Source organism: Anomalospiza imberbis, chromosome 16 (genome assembly GCF_031753505.1).
Source record: "Anomalospiza imberbis isolate Cuckoo-Finch-1a 21T00152 chromosome 16, ASM3175350v1, whole genome shotgun sequence".
Taxonomy (NCBI): Eukaryota; Metazoa; Chordata; class Aves; order Passeriformes; family Viduidae; genus Anomalospiza; species Anomalospiza imberbis.
In genome coordinates this window covers 6,872,257-6,895,614 of record NC_089696.1, presented here as the reverse complement: position 1 = coordinate 6,895,614, position 23,358 = coordinate 6,872,257, and the positions used below count along the sequence as shown (strand labels likewise).

Below are 23,358 nucleotides of genomic sequence, written 5' to 3'. Positions count from 1 at the left end.
CAAAAGCGGCTTCAGATTTCATTTTAGTCCAAGTAAACACTTTACCTTTTTAAGTTTCTGATACCTTTCTTCTGGAGTGTCAAAGCCATTTGTTAATGCACTAACTGAAGGCCCATCACTGATCCCTGAAAAAGTAGAACATATTTTGCCTTGGATAAGATTTTCAAAATTAACCACAGCAAACAAATGTAACACCTGGCAATTTGAGAAAAATGCTTTCACTTAAAGTATGTATTACAATTATTTAATTTGAGAAAAAATACTACTGCAATAAGCCACTCATTTTAATAGTGGTGTTCTAGAAGGAAAGCTCTTCTGCAAAAGCTCTGTCATTCTGGCTCCTATTCAACATGTCAACAGCAGGCCAAGACCTACCAGTACCCTAATGTAAATGGGCTTCACAACACAATACAGGAACAAAGGCAAACTAAAAATGGGAAGAGTATTGCCCAGAGATTTATTGAATAATTTAGTCACCTTAAGCAATATGCAACAACTGTACTTCCATAAACACCACATGTAAGAAAACCTAGTCTGATCAGTGCACTGAACTGTGCGTACCAAAAGCGAAGTACCTACTAAAGCATCTCTCTGCTTCACATACCTTCAGGGTTTCACAAGCACACGCGTTCTTAGCGCCGCCTTTCCCTGCCCAAACACTCGCAGGATCTCCCTCACTTACCCCAATCCATTGCTTTCATGGCACATATAACACCTTCTGCTTTTCTTACCTTGAGCTGCAACAACTATCAGTTGTCATGTTGAAAGATTACTGTGGGAGCACAAGCAGCATAAGCATGGCATGTATCTATGACCAAAGCCTTGCTATCACACATGTAACACGTGTTTAATAACTTTGTGGTAGCCTCAGCTTTAGCTTTTTCAAGCCAGCTCTGAGATACATCACAGGAGCGAACTCGGGCACCGAGGTCAAACCACCCCCCCCTCAGAGACTGCCAACAGTTCACAATGACGAAAGAGGTGCAACCGTACCTGAAAACTCTCCATCGATGGCCAGGAAGTCCGACTCTTCAATGGCTTCATACACTTTATTTAGGTTATCCTTAAAGTCTGCGGGTAAAGGGTGAAAACACACTTCAGACTACGAAGGACATCCTCCGGCAGCCCGGCGCCCCTCGGGCGGGCAGGGCCCGCCCGCCGCCCGCTCAGCCTCGGGGCCGCGCCTCCCCGCTCAGGACTGCGCCTCATGGGTGAGCGGGGGAATGGGGACCCCTTCGCCATGAAGGAGACGCTAAGGCCGGAGCGGCCGGCAGCCCAGGGCAGGGACGCCGGGGCACCGAGACAGCTTAGCGCCAGCGGCGCAGAGCTCAGAAGGCAGGGCTGGGTGGTCACTCACTGCTCCTGATCACCTCCATCCCGCGCACCCGCCCGCCGAGCTCGGCCCGGCACCGCCCGCCGCCGCCGCCGCCGCCGCCGCCGCCGAGCGCTTCCGGGCCCGCCCCGCGCGCCGCACGTGAGCGCGCACGTGAGCCCGGGGCCGCCGCCATTTCCTAGCGGGGCGGAGCCCGCAGGGCCGCGCCGCCCTGTCCGCCCGCGGGCTCGGCGCCGCGGCTCTGGACGGTGCCTTCAGCAGCCTGCCGTGTGCTCTGAGCGGGCCGCGCCGCCCTGTCCGCCCGCGGGCTCGGCGCCGCGGCTCCGGACGGTGCCTTCAGCAGCCTGCCGTGTGCTCTGAGCGGGCCGCGCCGCCCTGTCCGCCCGCGGGCTCGGCGCCGCGGCTCCGGACGGTGCCTTCAGCAGCCTGGCGTGTGCTCTGAGCGGGCCGCGCCGCCCTGTCCGCCCGCGGGCTCGGCGCCGCGGTCTGGACGGTGCCTTCGGCAGCCTGCCGTGTGCTCTGAACGGGCCGCAGGACCGGAGTGGTGCGGCAGGGCTGCCGGGCCGAAGGGAGTCTTACACCAGCCGCGGTGCTCTGGGGTGTGGTGAAATGTCATGGATGTGGACCTCGCCCTGAGAGCCAGAAATGCGTAACTAGCAGCAGCAAGGAAGAAGGCATGGGATTCTTCCTAGGAGACACCAGGAGGATGGTGTAGAGCTGCTAGCGACGATGCCTTAATGATGATAATTCTCGGGGAAGGGGAGGTCTGGCCGTATTACAGAAGGAGCGTCTTCTGCTAGGAGCGACATTTTGGCAGCGCGCCGGAGGAGAGCAGCGCTCAGCGCGCAGCAGGATCGGCCCGCAGCAGCGCTCCGCGGGCCGGAGCTGCCCCGGAGAGAAGGTGCTGCACGGCGGCAGAAGAGTTCAGGGTTTGTGCTGCAGGGCTGCAATTCACAGGGCTTATAAAGTATCTTTTTCAGAATTCCAGCAGAATGAAAGCAGATGAAAAGTTCTCCACAAATTGTTGGGCGTAATTTCTGCATACAGAAAAGGATAAATAATTATGCAGGATGTAGTGGAGAGAGCTTTTGAAGATTCTTCAATATTAAGCTTTGCCTTTTCAGTATAAGCAATTTATTCAACAGACATTCCCAGCAAATCATCTAGTATGATTAAATGGCTCCCAGTGAGATGTTAGTTAAAATGACAGAGATGTTTTTATTTTGCAGTAAATTGGCTGAAACCTAAAATTTTCATGGGACTCCTCAGTTTTTTAAGATGCATTTCTGCACTTTCTGGTTAAAGTGCTCATGGCACTTTAAGGTGGTTGATGGCTGTTTTAGAAGCCTGACATTTTCCCACAAGTAGCTGACAAATCTGGGAACTCTTTGCTTCCCTCACCCACAAAATCAACTGCAAGACAAACAGTAAGGTACTGTAATTAAGTACTTCAACAGGAGTTGAAGTACTATGTCTCACAGAGTAGACATTTTTTACTTCAACATGTATGTATTGTTATGTAAGCAGAAGGTGAACCTAAAATGTGGGAGAGGGCAATACAAGCAGTTAGTTTGAGATTCCATTGCTTTTTTTGTATGTCAAAAGTTCTATAAACTGGAACAGAAAGACCATGTTTTCACATCAGTCAAGTCTGCTGCACAGACTATCAGACACTTGTATGCTCTTTTACTTTACTGAATGTTGAATGTGAAACTAAGTGAAAAGACACAAAAAAGTAGTAAAAAACTATATTCTAGAACAAGTACTCTGGGCCACTTTTTCACCTTGCATACCAAGGTAGATCTGGATGCACTTCCTCAGATCTAGAAGAGGTTGAATTCTGTCATGCTAGAGTAGTTTGAAGATCTGCTGATTGGTTCTCTGGGAAAAAAATGGATAATATGAGAGAGAAAACAATGAGAGACTATTTTCTTTCTTGAAATAGGCTGGGATAATTAAATGTAATTTTAAGTGGACTTGTAGTTTGTATCAAACTGAAACAAAATCTTAAAATGTTACTGTGTTGAACAGTTGAAAAAATGCATCTTAGAGGTATACTTTAAAAAAAAATCACAGTATCAATTAGGTTGGAAAAAACCTCTGGGGTCATTGAGTCCCATCTGTGTCCAAACACCACCATATCATTTAGACCATGGCACTCAGTGCTATGTCCAGTCCTTAAACGCCTCCAGGGACGGTGATTCCACCAGCTCCCTGTGCAGCCCATTCCAATGTCCCACCACCCTTTCCCAATGCCCGACCTAAACCTGCCTGGTGCAGAGTAGAGCTTAAGTCCTGTCACTTGTTCCCTAGGAGAAGAGGCCCATCCCCACCTGGCTACAGCCTCCTGTCGGGGTGTTGTAGAGGGTGAATCAAATACTTTTGGACTAGTGAAAAAGAATTTCAGTAAGGGAACAGAGACTGATAGAAGCAATTGTGCATGTGTGGAGAGATAGACTCTTATGTGGTAAGAATAGTCTCTGTGCAGGATGCATTAGCACTGCAATCAAACTAGCACCTGAAAATCTTACTTACTTCTAAGATTACACCTCGAATCTTTACTATAAAATCAGCCTTGAATAGTTTCTGCGAAGGAAGGCTGCGTAGTGTACAGTAAGCGAGCGTACCTAAGTTCTCACGAATACAGAAGTGTGTGTATTGCCAGAAGTGGGAGTGTAGCAGTGCTCGTGTGCGGTGATTTTAAACGCTTGAGGTAAACAGGCGAGCGGCCGCGGTGAGGGAGGAGCCGCGCTGCCGCCGCGCTCGCGGGGCGGAAGCGGCGGGGCGGGCCCGGGGCTGCTCGGGGCGGGCCCGGGGCTGCTCGGCCCGGGGCTGCTCGGGGCGGGCCCGGGGCTGCTCGGGGCTGCTCGGGGCGGGCCCGGGGCTGCTCGGGGCTGCTCGGGGCGGGCCCGGGGCTGCTCGGGGCGGGCCCGGGGCGGGCCCGGGGCTGCTCGGCCCGGGGCTGCAGCCGGGGCGCCGCGGGGCCCGAGCGTGCCGCAGGCCATCGGCCTGGGGCCGCCCCCGCGCCGGCCCGCTCCGGCAGTGCTGTGTCGTGCCGCAGGAAGCTGCCGCTGGGAAGAGACGGGAGAGGAGCTAGGAATCATTCTGCTGCTGGCTCCTACCTGGTGCTGACTGAGCGGTGAAATATTTTTCCTGTATTTTCCACAGAAATTCTCATGCCTCTGTCTTTCAGGAAAACTAGAAGAATGTTTTTAGGTGCAAAATCTTGTCTATATTTTTCCTCTTACATGTACTGTTTCATGTTTTAGAAAGCCAACAGCCTGTGCTTTGCCATGGAAATACAGGTTTGGAAGTCTAAGGGTTCTAATTTCACTATCGGTTTCTGGTTTTGTACTTGTGGTTTTTTTCATAATTGCTGTTCTTTACCTGCCTGTGTGCTTACCTCTTCGTGCTTGATCTAGATGGCAAGTTGGTAAGTTAGTAGTAAGCAGGAGCCACAGGGTTGATAGTGTAATCATATTTTGGTTTGGTAGTGCCTGAGGAGAAATTTTTCTAGTTCTTGGTATCTTCCAACATATCATGAGTGAATGATCTGGATCAGTGTTTTTCTTAAGAAACTATATACTGCTGTCTAAGAGAATGGAGTAGGAACATCAAGCAAATATATTTTTTGTAAGCTTGTAAGCCATTTTAAACTCTTATCTCTGTATTTTCTGTAATAGTAACAAAGTACCTACAAGTAAAGTTAATGTGGAGTTTAGACCTTTGCTGAGAAGGTGTGCAGATCAATACCTTATGATTCTGAAGCATATGACTTGGTGGATCAAACTTCTATTTTTTTTTTAACATTCCCCAGCAATGTCTAGCATTGACCTCTGTTAATAATGTTTTAGTCCATATGGTTGGAAAGAAGAGGGATGAAGTAAATTAGATCATTATGTTATACTGGTATTTTATTTTTGTATCCTCTGATGATACTTTTTTAATGATATTTTCTTTGACTGGTTTCTTTTACTAAAACCTTGATTAAAGCTACTGTCAGAAGTCATGTGAATCATAGTGAATTATTTTGTTTCACTTTCATGTATTTTATAACATGGGAAAAGAAAGCATAGGGAGATTGAGCCTAGCTGTTTACATCTAGAGTCTGGTTTTGATTGTAGTTGGCAATGAATATATTGTTGAAAAAGTAGATCATGTTTCATTTTGGGGAGGGCTGAGTTACTTAAAAACTTTAAAACCATCCATGTCAAAAGCAGTGCAATGATAAATCACATTCCTTACAATTCTAAACTTCTATAATAGCTGTTTTCATGTTGCTTTGCAGAAGTGGTGCCTTATCTGGTTTGAAGATCTAAGAGAGCTTTCGGTTTGTTTAAGGCATAAAGGAAAATGGCAGAAGGTGAGACTTTACGAGGGGAAGCAGAGAGGGCAGAAGTTGAGCCGTGTGCTACTCCTGGCCTGGGTCGGCAGATATCAGTCAGTGAGTTCCTCTGCCACTGCTGCTATGATATTCTGATCAATCCCACCACCCTGAACTGTGGGCACAGCTTCTGTAGGCATTGCTTGGCCTTGTGGTGGGTATCGTCCAAGAAGAATGAATGCCCTGAATGCAGAGAAAAATGGGAAGGATTCCCCAAAGTCAACATCCTCCTCAGGTGAGGGAACTATTTTGTGAATGTCTTTTTTTCATAAATGAAACCACAGAAATTAGCTGTCTGGTTTCTTGAGTTTGCTGCAGATATTCTTAGATAATTGGTAATCTGAACTGTCACAAAGAAATTTAAATTCCAAAGACTTCCAGCTTGTACACTTGTCATGAACTGTTCAAGCACATAGAATTAAGGATGGGTTGGTTGGTTTTGTTTTGAGGGAAGAGGTTTGTTTAGAGGGAGGACTTTCCCCCCTTTCTACATTTTTTGGGAGATGGAGAGGCGGGATCCTCAGTCTTCTAATATAGCTAGTTGTTTTCTAATAATTCTAAGTTATATTGATCTTGGATAACAGTGTAGTAATTTCTGTAATAGGAATTATTTATTGGAAGAAGTGTGATTGTATTGCAGAACAAAGCTAAAACATCTACTTGCTGTCTGGAATTACTCACAGGTTGTTTTGTTACTAATACTTTATCTGGGGTTAATAATGTTTAAATAAATAGATGGTGGGATTGATGGTAGGTTTTTGTGTTATCTTTTGTTTAGCATTTTTTAATAATTGAGGCTTGCCAGTGGCACACAGAATTCTAATTTTATATAAGAAATAACTTGGGAGTTATGTGGTATTTTAGCTTTAGAAGCTAAGGAAAATGTTGTTTGGCAGCAATTGTTAAAGTTCTAAGTTTACTAAGCTTTAATAACTATTTTTTTCTTGTTTTTAAAGATGACAGTCTTTAGTAAAGACAGGAAAACAAAAATCCAAAAATTACTCCCTTTTCTGAATATTAAGCCTCAGTGGTTACAGTACAATGACAAATATTTTTCCTATTAGGGATGTTATTGAAAAGCTGTTTTCTGATGCCATTGAACAAAGAAAAGAAGATATTCAACAGAACAGTGATGTAGCACGCAGCTTAGCAACTTTCCAAAAGCATGGGAACGACCAGATGCCTACAGTTCCAAACACAGGAAGAATTAATCCTCGAGGAGGGTTTTTCTCAGGTGTTCTGACAGCTTTAACTTGTGTAGCAGTAAGTTTCATCTGGTTGGTTTTCTCTATTTGCTTCCTTAAGCATGCAATCAAATATTCTTAAATGTACATGCACAGAAAAAACATTGCCAGCACAGAAGAGACTCCAGCTGGGCAGAGTAAGTAAAGTGGCCTTCAGAGCTGTCAGGAACTACAACTGCAGTGTACAGCAAATGGAAGTTAGTGGGTAAAACTTCAAAACTCTTTCTTAAAACCTGAATGTTCTAGACTTCCATGAAATGGAAGACTCTACGTGTCAAGCCTCTTTTGTGTTTATATCATTCATGTATTTGCTTTGCAAGTAAAGGATCTTTGTCATCTACCTGTAGGTAGTTCTACTTGGCTATCACTGGAGTAGCAGAGAATTTGAAGATGATCTTCTTGTCCACAAGCCTGTCGCCAAGTGGACTGCTGAGGAAGTGATAGTCTGGCTGGAGCAGCTGGGCCCGTGGGCTTCACATTACAAAGAAACATTTTTACTGGAGAAAGTAAATGGAAGGTGAGAGGCCTGGTGGTCTGTTATGTGATTGGACTACTGACAGATTCATTAGGGATGGCTTATTGTGAAATGACCATACTGTGTCTCATAGGTTGTGGGAATACTCTGTTGATGTATCAGAATAAATTTTAGAAGTTTTAACAATCGCTGTTGAAAACTTTTAGTAGTAGATACGTAGCAAGCTACCTGAACATTTTCTAAGAACTTTTTAAAATGCTGACAATGCAGACTGAAATGATACCAAGAGTAAAATTCTACTGATGTATTATCCACCCCTTGCACCTTTCCTTTCTTGAGGAAATATGCATGTGCTATATGCATATGTATTCCACCCAAGAGCCATGCTGGTAGCAGGCAAGGGGAAACTGGAAAATAGAGAAATTTAAAACCCAGGCTTTGAGATGCAGTTGGCGTAGAACACTTGATATGCAATGTAATGATGATCTTTTAAGGTCGCAAAGTTTGCCAACCCAAAGTATTCTCTGATTCTTTAACCCAAAAGGTGCTACCTTGTATCAGTATCTTACTGTTTCAGTGTGCAGTTGTGTATTTGTTAGTCATCTTTTTTGGTGAATAGGCGCTGTTTACCTTCTTAATTCTTCTGCTTTTGTAGACTGCTCCTAACACTGACTGAAGAGGATTTCACCAAAGAGCCTTACAATGTAGAGAACAGTAACCATAGGAGAGCTATTATGGCAGAACTGGAATGTGTGAAAACTTTAGGTGTTAAACCACCGCAGAACCTTTGGGAATACAAGGTAAATTTTATATAAAGTGTGTCATGTCATGTATATTATTTTTAAAGTAATTAATTTAAAAGAAGATTCTCCTAAAACCAGGAGGGGTGTTAAAGTAGTGGAATTACCCGTGTAAAAACTGCTCAGTTTAATGACCTGTTCTATTTGAAAAACAACCCTTTGAAAAATGATTGTCAGAAAATCTAAGAACTGGCATGTCCCTTTCATGTTATTTTTTTACTGATTGAAACTTAATAATTTGATACCTTTTAGGCCGTAAACCCAGGAAAATCACTCTTTCTTCTGTATGCATTGAAGAGTTCTCCAAGACTCAGTATGTTATACCTATATTTGTTTGATTATGCAGAAGCTTTCCTACCTTTCATCCACACAATTTGTCCTATGCAAGAAGACAAGTATGAAGATGCTGTCACAAAATTGCTTGTAAGTATTCAAAACATTAAATTTGCTACTTGCTTTAGTTATAAGCATTTTAAGACTAGCAGGATAAAAACACATAATGTAATTATTCATCGTTTCATCTCTTTACACTGACTTTAAAAACAACACACCTACAAAGTAAGTGGTTCTTTGATTTTATTGTATGCAATCACTAGTGTTGCAACCATTACTTTTAATAGTATTGATTTTAGGCTTTTAAGACTTTAAATGTGTGAAACTGATTCTTTTGAAGTTCACATGACTACAGAAAGTGATGTTCTAATCTAATGGAAATTACTGCATTACAGTATCACTTACTAGCAAGTATAATAAAGATAAATTACTGCTTTCAGTGTATAAAACCCTCAGCTTTTCAACAAAAGACTAGTGGAAATAAGCCAGTATTAAGTAAGTTTAATATAAAATTGATTAACAGTCTCTTTATCCTAATTTACAGGACCTTAAAGATCCTTCTTGGAGGCAATGGAGAGAATTCACTGTAAAGTATTTATTTTTGCCATACCAGCTGATAGCTGAATTTGCTTGGGATTGGCTAGATGTGCATTACTGGACATCAAGATTTATAATTGTAAATGCCATGTTGCTCTCTGTTCTGGAATTATTCTCCTTTTGGAGGCTGTGGTCAAGAAGAGAATTGAAGTAAGTCTTAAACAGCTTGTGGAAGAGGGTAGGAAGTACACGGCCTTTTAAAGAGAAAGTAACAGCCTTACAATTTCACAGCTGCTCACTGAAATGAGTGTCTAACCCAAACTCTGAGGTTAATAAAAACATGTGAATCTGCATTCCCACATATGCTACTGCTTGCTTTTGAATACCTTTATTTCTGTGCATGCTTCCAAGGGTTTCTTAGAGGTGATTTTACATATCAGATGTAGCAAACGTGGAAACAGCAACAAGTATGTTCTTAGCCACTGGGAGATATCAAACCTTACCTTGAGAACTGCCTCTTATGGTGCCTGGTATTAGCTGTCAGCTGAGAACTAAATACATCAGAATTTAGTCATGATACAGTGTAATTATTATGGGATGAGTCCTCAGAATCATAAATAAGTTCAGTTATACCGATACTAGTTCAGATAAATGATCAGAGTTTCTGTTTTCTGTTACTACCTCAGTCTTAACTCTAGCCTATTAACATTCATAGTTGGTGTGATCTTTGGAAATGGTATGGGAGAAATTCTTGTTTTGGTGTGTACTGGGTTTTCCACTTGCCAGCCGATAGAAGGCAGAATGAGCCCAGATCAGCACAGGGAGCGTGGGACAGCCTGAGGCAGAGCTGTGATGTGGCACTGGAACCTGCTGGGCTTCGGGGGTCTGAGTGCACTACAGAGTGCTTCCTCTTTAAATCTGTTACTACTGGGTTTTAGGAAAGCTTTTCCTGGAGTGCAAAAATGGTGTTTTTTACAGGTACCTGAGTAAGGGCTGAGTAATTCAAAGCTGTAGCACCTATTAGTTTTCTTAGAGCTGGGTAAAAACAAACCAGAAAATTCCTCTAAACCTTTCCATTTCCTTTTCACAGGACTATTCCTCACAGAATGTGGAGACATTTCTGGAAAGTCTCAACCCAGGGCCTTTTTGTTGCCATTTTTTGGCCTTTTATTCCTCAGTTTGTCTGCAATTGTTTGTTTTACTGGGCCTTGTATTTTAACCCAATTATAAACATTGATCTTGTAGTTACAGAGATAAGGCGTCTGGAGACACAAGTGCAGTGATAGGCATTGAGCTGTTTAGCTTCTAAAAATGGACATTTTGAATAAATTTTGCTTTTCTTCTTTATGTATGTGGCAGTGCAAATGGTGGATTATGTTAATTTAAACATACAAAAAAGCTTGAAGGTAAGTTACTCTTAAACCAGCTGATTCCAAATTGGAGGATGAAGGAAAAAGGAATTTTCTGTTGGAAAAAAAAAGCACATTTCTGTATAGCCATGTAAAACTCATACAGTCATCTCACCCTATCTGTATCAGATAAATTTCTTTATTCTGTCCTGAGCATTCTGTGTATTTTCAAGCCTGCCTTAAAGTCAGTGTCTTCTGCACTGCTACAGTGATTTCTTTCCTTTTCTTTTCAAACTTAGCATTTCATACCAGCATTGTATTCCTCAACTTCAGTTTGCCAAAGGAGTGCCCTTCCTGGATTGGCTTGATGTTGAAAGAACTTAATTTATTTCAGTCTTCTTTATATGTAGCATTGTGACTGCCCTATACACAGTCTCACAGTAGAGTTTGTTCCAAAATTCCTGCAGTTGAAGGCAAAGACTACTTGAATTTTCTTGTGTCTTGGAAAATGTGATAATTGCCATGGAAATTTTTTATTCAGTTCAGTTAGACTTCATCAATAGCTCCTTTCATTCTCTTTTCTTGAATTCTGTTGCTAATTCTTAAATTCTTAAATATCTCTTACAAATAATTATTTTGGAAAAGTGACCTGACACTGTAATTACTTATGGCAATATAATGTATGTATCTATGTCTGTGAGCAAATATTGACTGGAAAGTTACTTGTGTAAGCAGGATTGACATTTGTTAATGTATGTTTTTTTGACTGAATCGAAAGGTAAGATTTCTTCCAAGAACTTTGTCCCCTTGCAGTCTGCATTGATTTGTTGTTTTGTTTATTTCATTTGTGTCAGTAATGTTAGCTAAATTTGCCTATGAATGTTTTTCACGATTAAAGATGTCTCTTGAAATCTTCACTATTCCTATAGATAATTTGGGTTTTGATTTTTTTTTCTAATATTGAAGTACATGTCATTAGCTTTGACTTGTGCAAACCTGCTCTTTAGCCGTGCATCTTTGAGTAAGTTGTCATGGGTGAAAGTAGACATAAAACACTTCTGGCTCTATAACTGTTAAAATCTGCAGGTACAAAATGTATTATTCATCAGTTCAGGGTACTGATTTCTCTTCCCAAAGGGTTAAAAATATCTGTGAAGTGACCCTAGCTAAAACCAGCTTTACATCCTGATGAGGTTTATATACTTCTGAGTTTCATAAACTCTTGCTGTGCAGGATCAAACACTTGTGAGAAAGCCAGTTGGTCCCAACAGCTTCTACATTTTTTCATGTTTCTGTTTTGGTGATGGCTTGCATTTGCATTTGTAAATCTGGGTCTAAAGTTCTAAGGGTAGAATTTCCTCTCTGTGCTTACAGGAAATTCAGGGTGTACACAGAGTAAGGAGTTTCAGCCATATCAAATAAGCACCTGTTTAGAAAACTCTACTTAAAAAGTAAATGCTAGAAAAAAAAACGATTATATGATACTCAATGCAGGTAGCATTAATCCAGGTGAATGAAATTCAACACTTAAATTAGGCTTTGTAGTAAGTGTTTAATGTAGATGAGAGGCTCTTTGTGCTGACACTGTCACTTCATGAACTTTTTCCAGTCAGTTCAAAGGTAACAAACACTATGGTTTGTTAGTCGAGAAGTTTGATTTGTATCTTATAGCCAGGGGAGGGGGGATAAAAAGTTCACAACGAATAATATTATCAATCTGAAAAATCTGTGAATCTGAATATAAACAAAAATTAACATTGTCAGTTACTCCTTAAGGTAATAAACTCAGATTTCTATTTAGTCAATAATTAGTGCATGGGAGAAAGTAAATAACAGGAAAAATGTTTACTTTGGCCATTTTGAGGTGGAGAAGCTGAGGTGGAATGAAAGAGTATCAAGAAAGGGGAAAATAATTTCTTGTCATTACTGTGGCCAAAAAAAAAAGTAATTTTAGATTTAAATATATACAAGAGTTATGTATCTAATACCTACACAAAGGCTGAATCTCACCACACATAAAGTCTGGCCACAAAAGGTATTTTCTGTGGTAGGGAGCTTTAGAAAAACATTTGGTAGCTTCACGGTCACATTCACATGCCATTTTTTGACATTTATCTTCTAGTGAGTCTGAAAGAAAACACAGTAAGTTTGGTATTAGTCTGAAGAAATTAAAAATCCCAAATGGAATACCAGGAATTGCTCCCTCACTTTCCCTATTTGCAGTACAAATGCCTTACATTTCAAGTGCAGTAGGAACTGTACAGAGATTTGGTAAGACTGAGAACCTGTGGAATAGTCAGTAATCACCAATCTTGGCAGGTGAAAATACAACAGCCAGATAAAGACTTAAATACTCTTCTAGTCTTTTAATAAAGGAACTCTGATAACTGATCTCTCTTTGGAAAGTGGTATGGGATCCTCCCTGCCTTCCCTCTTGCTCTAGTGAAACTTCACTTTGGGAAGATATTCCATTCACATATCCTTTATAATCTACTATAGGATATAGCATTAAAAATAACATGGGATATAAACATGGCATGCAAAAGTGTTCCATGTCCAGCCTAAAGTGCCCACCTTTTTTTATTAAGGCGTTCAGTAAGGTAAAGTGTGTTTGTGTGATAAAATCCATGTCTTGTCATGTTTGTTTTATAATTGTAGTGTTGTTACTTAACAGATTTCTTGGCATGAGTGTTCCTTCTTGGCATGAACATTTTCTTCTACAGCAATGTATTTTGGATTCAGTGTGCCAACCCGGAAGTGTGTGGTTTTTTTCTCTCTGTAACTGTCTGTAAACTGAAGAATCCTTGATTACATTTTGTCTTAGTGTTTACCATTTTAAAAGCTTAGCCACATCACTGCTTGAGATTTGTCCAGGAGCAGAAGAAGTGTTCAGTTTTGTGAATGAACTCAAATTCTGCCATGAAATGGAAGTGTTTTTAATGCATATGTGTTTATGCTGCAACTAGCTGCCCTGAGAGCTACTCAATAGCACAGGTAGCATGAACAACATGGTAGGATAAAAAATCAAAATATGTTAACTGAGAACTATTCCTTCTTCTGTTCTTCTCCTGGTATTGCTCCAGACTTTATCTTGTCCGTGCTATGCCAGGGACTTGGTTTCCTGGCACCATGCCTGCTATCTTGGCCAGTATTTTGAATATTGTCAGGAGCAAAATCTTTACAGCCAAATAAGGGTGGACTGTAATGTGATTAATTAGTGTGAAAGAAAAGATGTTTTGTCCATCTGGGGCACGGGAAGAAATGAACAAATATTCTGAATGAGGTAGACACTTGGGCAAAGTAAAGATTGAATATGAAGGAGGAAAAGAAGTAATGTCCAAACTTCCATTTGTTTTCAGGTCAGGCAAATTCTAAACTGAGTATGAAATTAGAGGGTTTTGTGTTCTGTAAATGGCCAACTGTTGCCTTTAAACCATGGTAGTCAGAAACTCAGACTTGTTTTAAACAAGTTTAAGTAAGGGTTTTAGCATTTCTGTAGTGCAAATAATAACAAATTTTTAAGCTTATTTGCATTCTAGGTAGAAGCATAAAATTATATGCAAATTGACTGAGCATCTGATTTTTAAAATCAAAACAAGCAAACAAAATCCCGAACAGCACACAAACAAAAAACAATATAAAAATGTGACAGCAACAAGAAAAAAAAAACCTGTAAATATTGGGGGCTTTTGAGAAGCTACAATTTCAATGAGTCTTTGAGTATATTGGAAAGCAGTTGCTAAAACTTTGGGAGTCGTGGACAAATAATGCAAAAGAAAAGCTGCTTTTTTCCTGTTAACCATTTTTGGGGTTTTTTGTTTCTTTGTGATTTCTTTGTCCTTCCCTTAACTCAGCATGGCAAGTATATTTTGGAACAATCAAACAAAATTTATCAGGATGTGGTCAGCAATCTGTTGCAATTTGTACACTTGTGTTATGCAAATATTTTCAAATTAACATTTGTTAATTTAACTTCCAGAAATAAACATACTCATCAAATATTTTATTACCTCATTGTTTGAAACTGTAACTGTAATTATGAATTCATTCATAAATTGCAGCCATCAGTGCAACTGATCAGGGATAAATATGCCAAAAACATGCCCATTATAAACTTAAAAATAGTGGGAAATATTTTCTGCTAAGTAGGAAAAAGATCTTTTTAAACTGTTACCATTTTCTTGTCTCCTGTTGGTACTTGCTCTCCAGCTGGAGACTTGCAGAGTAGCATAACATGGGTTCCTCAGCAAATGTAAATGCTGAGTGGCTGAGTAAAAGGATGGTTGTGGTTGTGTTTTCTGAAAAGGTAAGAGATGCTTCTAGCTCACAGTTCTGTTTGCTTATGACAGTCAGAGGGAGGATTAAGAAGAGGAAACTGCATCAACTGCAGCTGATTGGTTTAGCTGTGCTTTCTGAAGGCACAGTGTATCCTGACAAAAAAAGTCACAAAAGGAAGGTGGTAAACTAAGAGTTTTACAGTTCATTAAGAAAATACCTTTCTAATGAGATAATTAGTAGAATTAAGAAACAACCAAACTAAACAAATAACCCCAAAAAACTCCCAAGTGCTCACTCACCACACACAGCAGAATTGTCTTTGCATTCCCAGTGGTAACTTTCAGTCTTTGGCTGACACCCTGCTTGTTCTGCCCTCCCATAGCAGCAGTCATGGTGAAAGCAGCACCTGAGAGGAACAGAGATGGTGATTTATCATCACACAGTCTGGGTTGGGTTCATCAGTGGGTTACAGAGCTGTGTAATTATAAAGCAGTCAACATCAGTGAGTGTTCAAGCATTATCTGCTCAGGAACCAAACCAGGGTAATTGTTTAATAGATCACCTGGAAAAAATTACTACTTTTTCATGTAATAAGTGATGAGAAAAATGTCTGATATACATTGAGCTGATTGAATCTTCAGAGCATTCTCAGTTATATGTGAGTATGCTTTTCTCCTAGTCCCTTCCACAAAATGAACTGTTAGCTCATTATCATCAGAAAATTTAAAGTTGCTCAAAATTACTGTTTCAAAATTGTTCTTGTCATAATTGGCACAAATAATTTTTAGGCTTTCTATGACATTGTGAAACTGAACAGTACAGGTAAGAATTAGTGAAATTTTAATGCTTAAAAAAGGCATTAAAATATGTTGGTGTAGTGTCTCCGGTATAGAGTCATGGCAAGCCCAGAAAAGCAAGTAGAGGAGGTAACAAGGACCTGAAATTGGACAGCTTGTAAGCTTTTGCTGCAAACGATGTGCATCCTTTCTTTTTGAGCTGCTGGAAGAACTGGGTGTATCCACAAAGCATTCATTCATTCATCCATTCATTCATTCATCCATTCATTCATTCATTCATTCATTCAGTTTGCTCCTGGCAGACTAAAACCATCAGATTACAGTAGGTAGATGGTGTTTAGGTTGCCTGAGGAACTTGTGTCTGCAATAGGAAAAGTTAATACTGTGAGCTCTCACTTTCCAATTACTGTTTTTCCTGTGCTTATTAAGTAATTACTTGGTCATTCCCCACAAATCATTGTGTAAAGATCCTGTGGTACATAACAGTTGAACAGCACAGCTCAGTAACTCCATTTCATGCATAGAAATTAAAAAAAAAAAAAAAACCAAACCACGCAACAACAGAACAAAACCCAAAATCATCTTCTTGTCAGTTAATGTTCAATTATAAGTTATGTTGATGATAGTATACTGTGATTTAGTACTAAATGGAAAGGCTTGGGTTTTAGAATTATTTTTCAGCAGGTTAAATTTTGCATAATTCTTATGTATTACTTTGAATACTGATAACATGGAAGATAGTAAAATCAAAATATTTTTTGTTGCCTTTGTTGTTTTATTTTTTACTTTAGATAGTTTCAATGTTTGAACTTTAAAGCTTCTCCAACAAGATTTTAGTTATTTAGTTCTTAGCTGAAACGCAAGAAGAAACTCAGTTGTACTGTGAATCCTGTACTAATGCAATGAGAATTTGAATTAAAGGCAAGATCATCTAGATGTACAGTAACACAGTTTGAATGCCTCAGAGTTTCTTAGCAATCTGAGCTGTGTTTAAACTCAGTTCCCTCTCTCAAATAGGCCTAATATATATTTTAGTCCTTTTATTTGTCATCTGCATTCAGCACTTAATTATTCAGATAAGTAGTTACTCTCACCAGTCTACTCTGTCCTTGGGCCATCCTTTTCCTCCCAGGCCACAGTAGCATCCGTAGCGTAGGTAGGCAAAGGGAGAGCGCCCTGTGGTGCATCTGATGGCTCCGGCCAATTCCAGAATTCCTCTTCGATTTCTCAAACGGGCTTCCCCAAAAGTGCCTTTATAAACTGTGGACAAGAAACTATTATTGAATCCAACACGCGAATATAAAATAGTTGGGATTGTTTGGGTTTTTTAAAGCATTGATAATAAATGACAGTACTTGAAATTAATCCAGTTTTGTTTTTGACACTTTGGGGCCACGCTGCTTGACCCAGTCCCTTGGTCCCCAGTCCATGGAGTGAGCAGAATACTGAATCCTGAGAACAGCTGCAGTGGTTTCCTCCCGTGGAGGCAGTGTACAACGGCAGACCAGTCATTTCCAGTCTTCCAGCTGGTGAGGGCCAGCATGTGTTCTGGGGCCCAGCCCCACCCCGTTGCTAAGAATAGCTGCCTCAGGGTTGCAGTGTTTTCTCTTTAACATAACGTGCAATTTTGCCCATATTATTTTGTAGAATGTAGTGCTTTACATTGGAAGAAAAAGGTCCTTTATGATAGGGTTTTGGTTTTCCTCATTTCCTCACAAAGCAGCAAATAACCAGTGGGGATGGTGTGGTGGATGTAAGGCAGAGAAATGGTTGGGTGCTTGGAGTATTTCCCAGGGAAATTAGAAAGGTGGGGTTTGGTTATTTTCCTGTTGACTTTTGTTTGGGGTTGTTTTTGTTGAAGTGATTCTCACTATTACTTCTCCAGAACAAAATTTACTTTAGGAACTATATTTTAGCCATCCCATATCAGTACTAAAGCAAGAGGTCCAAAGCAACAGAAAACTGTTGAGACTCTGGGTGATATTTTTAGGGGTTCATGCTGAGAGATAGAACTAACACACTGAAGCCTCTCCTTGCAGTGCAGGCTCCAAGCTATTCACAGCAAATTTTGAGAAGCTGAATGACTACAAAAGAAATTCATTTTAGAAGGCTTCTGATTAGAGTTTCATATTAATTCAACTACTTATTTTGGTATGAGGAGAACAGTTTATAAACCTAAACTCCAGTACTGGTTACAGATTCCAAAAGTCATTAAGATTTAATAACTCATAATACCTGTGATGTAGACAGCAGGAAAAAAAATAGTTAGACTTCATTGCTGAAAGCTTTGATGGTTAGTTTCCTACAAAATATATGATTATGCATTTTTTATATAATCTGCATAAGCACATAATCTATTATAATAGCATAATAGAGTAATCTTTTGTAATAGATTATATCATAATAGATGATATGATTAACTATAATCAGTTGATGGAAAATCTGACAGAAAAAATACCGGTCCCAGCACAGTTGAGTAACTTGAAATGTGTGGGATGCTGGTGACCTCTGGCATTTGTAATGTCATGAAACAGTGGGATTTAAACACCTCATGAAATCACCTCAGTAAGAAATTCAGTTGGTTTCTGGGTGAGAATGGTAAAAGAAACACTTTAGGAAGAACCATGAGGCAGCATCACTTTCCTGACCGGTGACCACTCCCAGATCGTGTCTCTTCTGCTTTTTGGGCATGTGATCTAGGGGCAGAAGTGTTGAAACAAGGGTGTTTAAACTTGCACATGCAGTTTTGGCCATTGATTAAAAGCAATCATATCCTGAGGAATTAAGAAAAGCTTCCTTGCTATGTAGTCAATTGCAGTTCCATTGCAAAGCTGCTGAGTTGGCAGTGAACTTCCTTGCTAAGACAGTGAACACTATCTGTTGTGCATGGCTCCTGTTCCAGAACATTTCCTGTACGTTTAGTGCGAAATTTTGGTTCTGGGTAGCAGAAGCATCTATTTGGTTATAAGCAGATTCATTTTATGATAGCATTGAGAGTGTTATCTTCATTGTCAGTACAAGTTCAGTAAATTCTGAGCTGAAAACCCTGCAGTAAGGCTGCAGCATTACAAGTGACAGCTGGTTCTGCTCTTCAATGTCAGTAATGGTTACTCTTGTAGACAGCCAATAATGTCTGGAGGAACCACGGTTAATGGCAGAGCTGTGTTTGCTCTGCATGACCTTGGGGATTCTGAAAAAAGTGAAGAATTTTTACATTATGTCTCAGTTCCTGGTAACTTGGGGAAGGATGGTATAGGAAAGATACAAGTCATGAAGAAGAAAATAAGATTTTCTAAATCATATTCCTGGTTTCATCAGATTGTTTGCTAACCTGGGTCAATTCCCAGTCCCTTGATTTAAATCCATGACAAGTAGAAGTGATGAACTTTCTGATGAACTCTCTGACCTGAGGAGCTCAAGTATAATATGCTATGTGTCTTAAAGAAAAGGACATAAACTTTTTGTCCATGTAATATATTTGTGTTACAGCATCTGGACACCCAGTTGTAAACCAGCATGGCATAGATACTCTGAATATGATACTCTGTCGCAACAGCTTTATGAGTTGAGTTAATAAAAGCAATGAAGTACCATCTGAGAATGCATAGAGCTATGGAAACAATCAGAGTATCAATATGATGATGATGATGATAGTATATGCTGTTTTGTCAGTTTAAAAAGAATTTTCAGGCCATTCTTTTAAGGACTGAGGGTACGTAACGGGATATCTGTGTGCAGTCATAGTGCTCCAGTAGTTCAGAACTTGAAACTTGGGAATAAGCAGACTTTCTGATGCATTTCCAAGATCTTGCAAAAAATAACTCTATGCTTTATAGAAACCTTACTTTTTGCTTAGATTTTTACCTCTTGTTTCCTAAGCCATCAGGAATGGCCTTTTTCACCTCATTTTATTGCCCAGACAACTTACGTGCTATCTCCACAAACTCAGGTCACATGTAAATTTTTTAAAAGGTTAAATTTGCCTGTTTTGATACTTTGGACCAGTTGGGAAACAGGTAAATTGCATTTCCCGTGCTCCTCACTGCCCACGGAGTGGGTGACTGAGGTGCCTGACTCAGAGCTATCGGAGCACAGCCAGGCTCTCTGTAATGAGCATTCCAAGCTGGCAGAAACAGTGATTTCATTGCTTCCCTTAATGTTCTTCTGAGGTTTGTCCCATGCAAAGGATGAAGTCTGGAGGATGATCAAAATGCAGAAGGAATCAAAGGGGCAATCTGAGGTCAGGAAGTAGAATTGGGGCAGGGAGCTTGGTGGGCCCTAAGTTGGCCCCATTATGCAAGCACCTTACCTTATGGGCTTTAATCACAGGACTGCCTTCCCCCAGACCCTGCTCCATTCTGTGCCCAGAATCTGTTCTAGGAATTAACTGAGGCTCTTTTCTTTAGGATCCTGCTATTTGCAAGATTTGGTGTGGTGAATTTGCAAACAGTGTAGGAATGTATAAAAAAAAACTGCAAGAGAATCTTTTACTTAAGGCAGCCGATTGCTATTCCGGAAGATAGGATTTTATCCTTACATCCGTCACAAAGGTTCAGCATGAGGTTAATTTAATCACTTTAAAACAATGCCTATTGATGTTTACAAATAGTAGGCTCCCAACATGCTGAATATCCTGGGGTTGGAGTACCAAGCTACCACAGCACCCAGTGAGAACCAGGCTTTGAGTAGTTGGAGTTCCACATAATTTTATGTAGTTAAAAGTTAAATTGGGTTCTATCATGTCACCATGTGAACCTAAAATTAGAGGACGCTTTTTTGTGTCAGCCCACATACCTATCTGAAAAAAAGGAATGATAATATAGTTTCAGAGAAATGAGTACAATCAGATACTGTACTGATGAATACCTCAGAAAACCTATGAGGAAATGGACTGGTAATTGTTACAACCAGTCTTTAACACTGATTAATAAATAGGATGTAGGAGACAAAAAAAATAATTAAATATTTGCAAAGTGACTAATTGGCTGTGTGAAGGTGTGAGGCAGGGGTCCTTTAATTACATTCTCACATCATAACTCATTCATGAAGACTGATTCATTTTTCAGAATAGCCCAGTTAGGGTTTTGTAGGCGATCTCAGTCCTAGCAATTCCTGCTTCTGAACTGCTTAGTAACTCAAGTGCTCCGTGACAGCTCACTCCAATACCCAGAGAAGAGCGGGGCTAAAGCTACTGGCTTTATAGAAAGATTGTTATTTCACGTGCAAGCTGCAAGCTGATTTGAAACACGGAACTTTGTTAGCGGAGTTGAACATTACTGATGAACTTTAGAGAAGTAACGTGCGCCCCTCCAGCCCCGCTGCCATGTGCAGGTGCGGTCTGAGCACCGGCCGGGCTGCCGGGGTAGCTCCAGCCGCCGCTGGCAGGGGCAAATCGGGGGTTCCCGTGGGCCAGTCCCACCCAGCTGTGCCCGAGCGCTGGCCACCTGTCACAGGGACTGCTCTCCGGCGTGGAACACAGGCACCTCCCGTGAATGTTTCTCCTAACACTTTCTCTACCCCTCTTCCCACCTGCCAAGCCCCATCCGGCCGGGTCCGGGCAAGGGAGCGCGTCCAGCAGAGCCCGCGGAGGCGCCGCTGGACGCGGCCGCTTTCTCGCCGGGAAGGACCGTGTGGATGCCGAGCCCGGCCCGGGGCCCTGCTCTACTCACCGGCCGCCGGCGGCAGCAGCAGCAGCAGCAGCAGCGGGGGCAGCGGCGCCATGGGCAGCGACGGGCGGTTGCGGGTCCCGGCAGCGGCGCTGTGCTCGGCAGCGGAGCGTGTAGGTGTGAGCCGCAGCCCGGCGTGCCGGCTATAAAAGGCTGCTTTCTGGCCCGAGCCGGGTCCCCCGGAGCCCAAGTCCAAGCTGTGCTGTCCATCTGGCCAGAAGGGAGGAGCTGCCGCTGGAAGAGCCGGCGAGAGCTGGGACCTGTCAGTCGGGCAGCGGAGCGCGGTGCAGGCAGGGGTCACACCCCGCAGGTCTGTGATGGGGGCTGCCTCTCCGCTCCCCACACCCTCCTGCTCTGGCAGCTGTATTTTCTTTTTGAATTACCGCAGTTCCTAGGTAATTTATTCTAGATCTGAAGAGGAAAGCAGGAACTGTGTTGTAAGTTAGTCTAGTGGTTAATTATAACCAGTGCTGAAGACGTGCTCTATCTGGAGTCTGCATCAGCCAGACTTCATCTACTGATTGCTCCTTTCCTCGGATGACTAAAGGACAACCAACTCCTAAACCAGTTACGGATATTTGTAGCTTGATAAAAACTTTTTAATTGTACCTCAAACAAACTAAACTCTCAAAGTGAGTATTCTTTTTATAAATTATATATTTGCATATTTTTCCATTCCCTTTCCAACTTTTATATTATTTTGTAAAACATACAACTAAGTATCTTATTACAATCAGTTTCATTGCTTCTCTCAACACTTTTTTCATGTGATTTTTTCTGTGTTCATATTTTCCAAGTATTTCTTCAGACCTTTTATTATTGCACGGAAACCAGTGCATTTCCTGTCAGTTGTTCAAGCAATCAGGAGCCCTGAAATTTAGAGTATTGATTTTGTGTGCATGAGTTTTGTCTGGTGGTGTTTATACTTTTTCTCTTTTTTTGGCAGTATTATATTCCAGGATATTACCCCCATAGGATCACATTGAGGCCTACACTGCTAGGATATGGAAAGAGAAATAAAACTAGTTTTATTTATGGAACTTACAAAGAATTTTGTATTTATCATGTCATCTTACTATTGGAGAGCAGCTGGTAATTTGTTGGGGTTTTTTTGTGAATGGTATTTCATCAAAGAATTAAAATTGTTTTTTCATGCACATACTGAGGAATAATCATATATTTTCATTAAAATGCTCTGATTTCTATGTTATAACATTCATCTTTATTCAGGAGAGGTATAAAGTCATATGTGATGTGATTCCAAGAGACAAAAAGCATGCACAGACAGATCAGATTTGTTTTTGTTATGCTCTCATTAATCCAATCTCTCTGAAATGTTTGTGTTGGCAGCGAAGTGAGGGTAGCATGGGATAAATGTGGAACATCGATTGGAGGCAGGATACTGATATGCCATTGTACACCTGGTGGGCCTTTGTGCAACCCCGTGCAGAACACCTGGCAAGGTGTGGCAGCTCAGCCAGGACTGTGCATGGCATTTTGCAAGGCAGAGGGTGCCTGTGGGAACTCCACACAGCTGAAATAAGCAGGGTTCCCACTGGAGTGCTGGTGTTCTGTGGAGAGGGGAAGGTTGCTGGAGGCTTCCTGGGAAGCCGCGATGCCTGCAGATCTGTACCGAGCAGCCGCAGGAGCGCTGTGCTGGGACAATGCTGCCAGCCCGTCCTTCTCCTTCCAGCCCTGTGCCTGGCTCTGGCCAGCGTGGGGAGCACAACTGCCACTGTGTGTCCCAACATAGCTGGAGTGGAACACGAGTGAAGTAGGTTGTGCGGCAACCAGAAAGGCTGCTCATGACCCTGATAAGTGCTGGTAGAAAACCCATCTATTGGGGATTTTTTTTTACCCTTTTTTTGAGATTTCATTCCTATTGCCATCAACTGGGTCAGGACAATTTTCCTATTACTCATGGAGTCACATTGCTAATTACTGTTACTCTGGTCTCGTACTGTCACTTATACTTCATTTGTTTACCGACTCTTCCGGTCAATAAGTCACACCTATTAGAACACTTTAATGGTGTCTGAGAGCTGCTTAATGAAACTTCCAGTTGAACACTATCCCATTCAGCATACCATTGCATATGACAATGAAAACAGTATCCAAGGGAGCAAGATGAATTACATTTCATGTTGTTCCTCAGGACACTG

General features: G+C 41.4%; 3 protein-coding genes across 5 annotated transcripts in view; 1 reads left to right on the top strand and 2 right to left on the bottom strand.

Moving 5' to 3' along the window:
* The window catches only part of PARN (poly(A)-specific ribonuclease), a 46,217-nt gene extending 44,778 nt beyond the window's left edge, over window positions 1-1,439 (bottom strand). Inside the window, exons 1-3 of the mRNA XM_068206761.1 lie at window positions 1,358-1,439; window positions 994-1,071; window positions 46-125 (exon numbers count right to left, since the gene is read on the bottom strand). Coding sequence (XP_068062862.1) covers window positions 46-125; window positions 994-1,071; window positions 1,358-1,376 — 177 coding nt within the window. The 5' untranslated portion in view covers window positions 1,377-1,439. The remainder of the gene's footprint in view (window positions 1-45; window positions 126-993; window positions 1,072-1,357) is intronic.
* Window positions 1,440-4,391: 2,952 nt separating this feature from the next.
* On the top strand, window positions 4,392-11,372 carry BFAR (bifunctional apoptosis regulator). 2 transcript variants are annotated; one of them, XM_068206762.1, is made up of 8 exons: window positions 4,392-4,549; window positions 5,622-5,952; window positions 6,782-6,980; window positions 7,309-7,478; window positions 8,092-8,236; window positions 8,489-8,659; window positions 9,114-9,316; window positions 10,197-11,372. In XM_068206762.1, exons 2-8 carry the CDS (start codon window positions 5,687-5,689, stop codon window positions 10,387-10,389), a joined length of 1,347 nt encoding a protein of 448 aa, XP_068062863.1. In that variant the 5' UTR covers window positions 4,392-4,549; window positions 5,622-5,686; the 3' UTR covers window positions 10,390-11,372. The 2 variants fall into 2 exon arrangements, with proteins under 2 accessions (XP_068062863.1, XP_068062864.1); XM_068206763.1 differs by lacking the exon at window positions 4,392-4,549 and adding an exon at window positions 4,613-4,766.
* A 615-nt stretch (window positions 11,373-11,987) lies between these two features.
* PLA2G10 (phospholipase A2 group X) lies at window positions 11,988-21,837 on the bottom strand. 2 transcript variants are annotated; one of them, XM_068206776.1, is made up of 5 exons: window positions 21,200-21,837; window positions 16,625-16,790; window positions 15,033-15,139; window positions 12,444-12,582; window positions 11,988-12,189 (listed from the first exon to the last, which is right to left on the bottom strand). In XM_068206776.1, the coding sequence occupies exons 1-5, from the start codon at window positions 21,249-21,251 to the stop codon at window positions 12,168-12,170; spliced, it is 486 nt and encodes a 161-aa protein (XP_068062877.1). In that variant the 5' UTR covers window positions 21,252-21,837; the 3' UTR covers window positions 11,988-12,167. The 2 variants fall into 2 exon arrangements, with proteins under 2 accessions (XP_068062877.1, XP_068062878.1); XM_068206777.1 differs by having other exon boundaries at window positions 11,988-12,582; window positions 21,200-21,543.
* Between the last annotated feature and the right edge of the window lie 1,521 nt (window positions 21,838-23,358).

Coding starts and splice junctions, on each gene's coding strand:
- PLA2G10 (XM_068206776.1), bottom strand. CDS start 21,251: ATGGCGCCGCTGCCCCCGCTGCTGCTGCTGCTGCTGCTGCCGCCGGCG. Junction 16,791..21,199: donor GCTGCTGCCGCCGGCGGCCG/GTGAGTAGAGCA, acceptor TCTTGTCCACAG/TTTATAAAGGCACTTTTGGG. Junction 15,140..16,624: donor CCCAAGGACAGAGTAGACTG/GTGAGAGTAACT, acceptor TGTTCCTCTCAG/GTGCTGCTTTCACCATGACT.
- BFAR (XM_068206762.1), top strand. CDS start 5,687: ATGGCAGAAGGTGAGACTTTACGAGGGGAAGCAGAGAGGGCAGAAGTT. Junction 5,953..6,781: donor AAAGTCAACATCCTCCTCAG/GTGAGGGAACTA, acceptor TTTTCCTATTAG/GGATGTTATTGAAAAGCTGT. Junction 8,660..9,113: donor ATGCTGTCACAAAATTGCTT/GTAAGTATTCAA, acceptor CCTAATTTACAG/GACCTTAAAGATCCTTCTTG.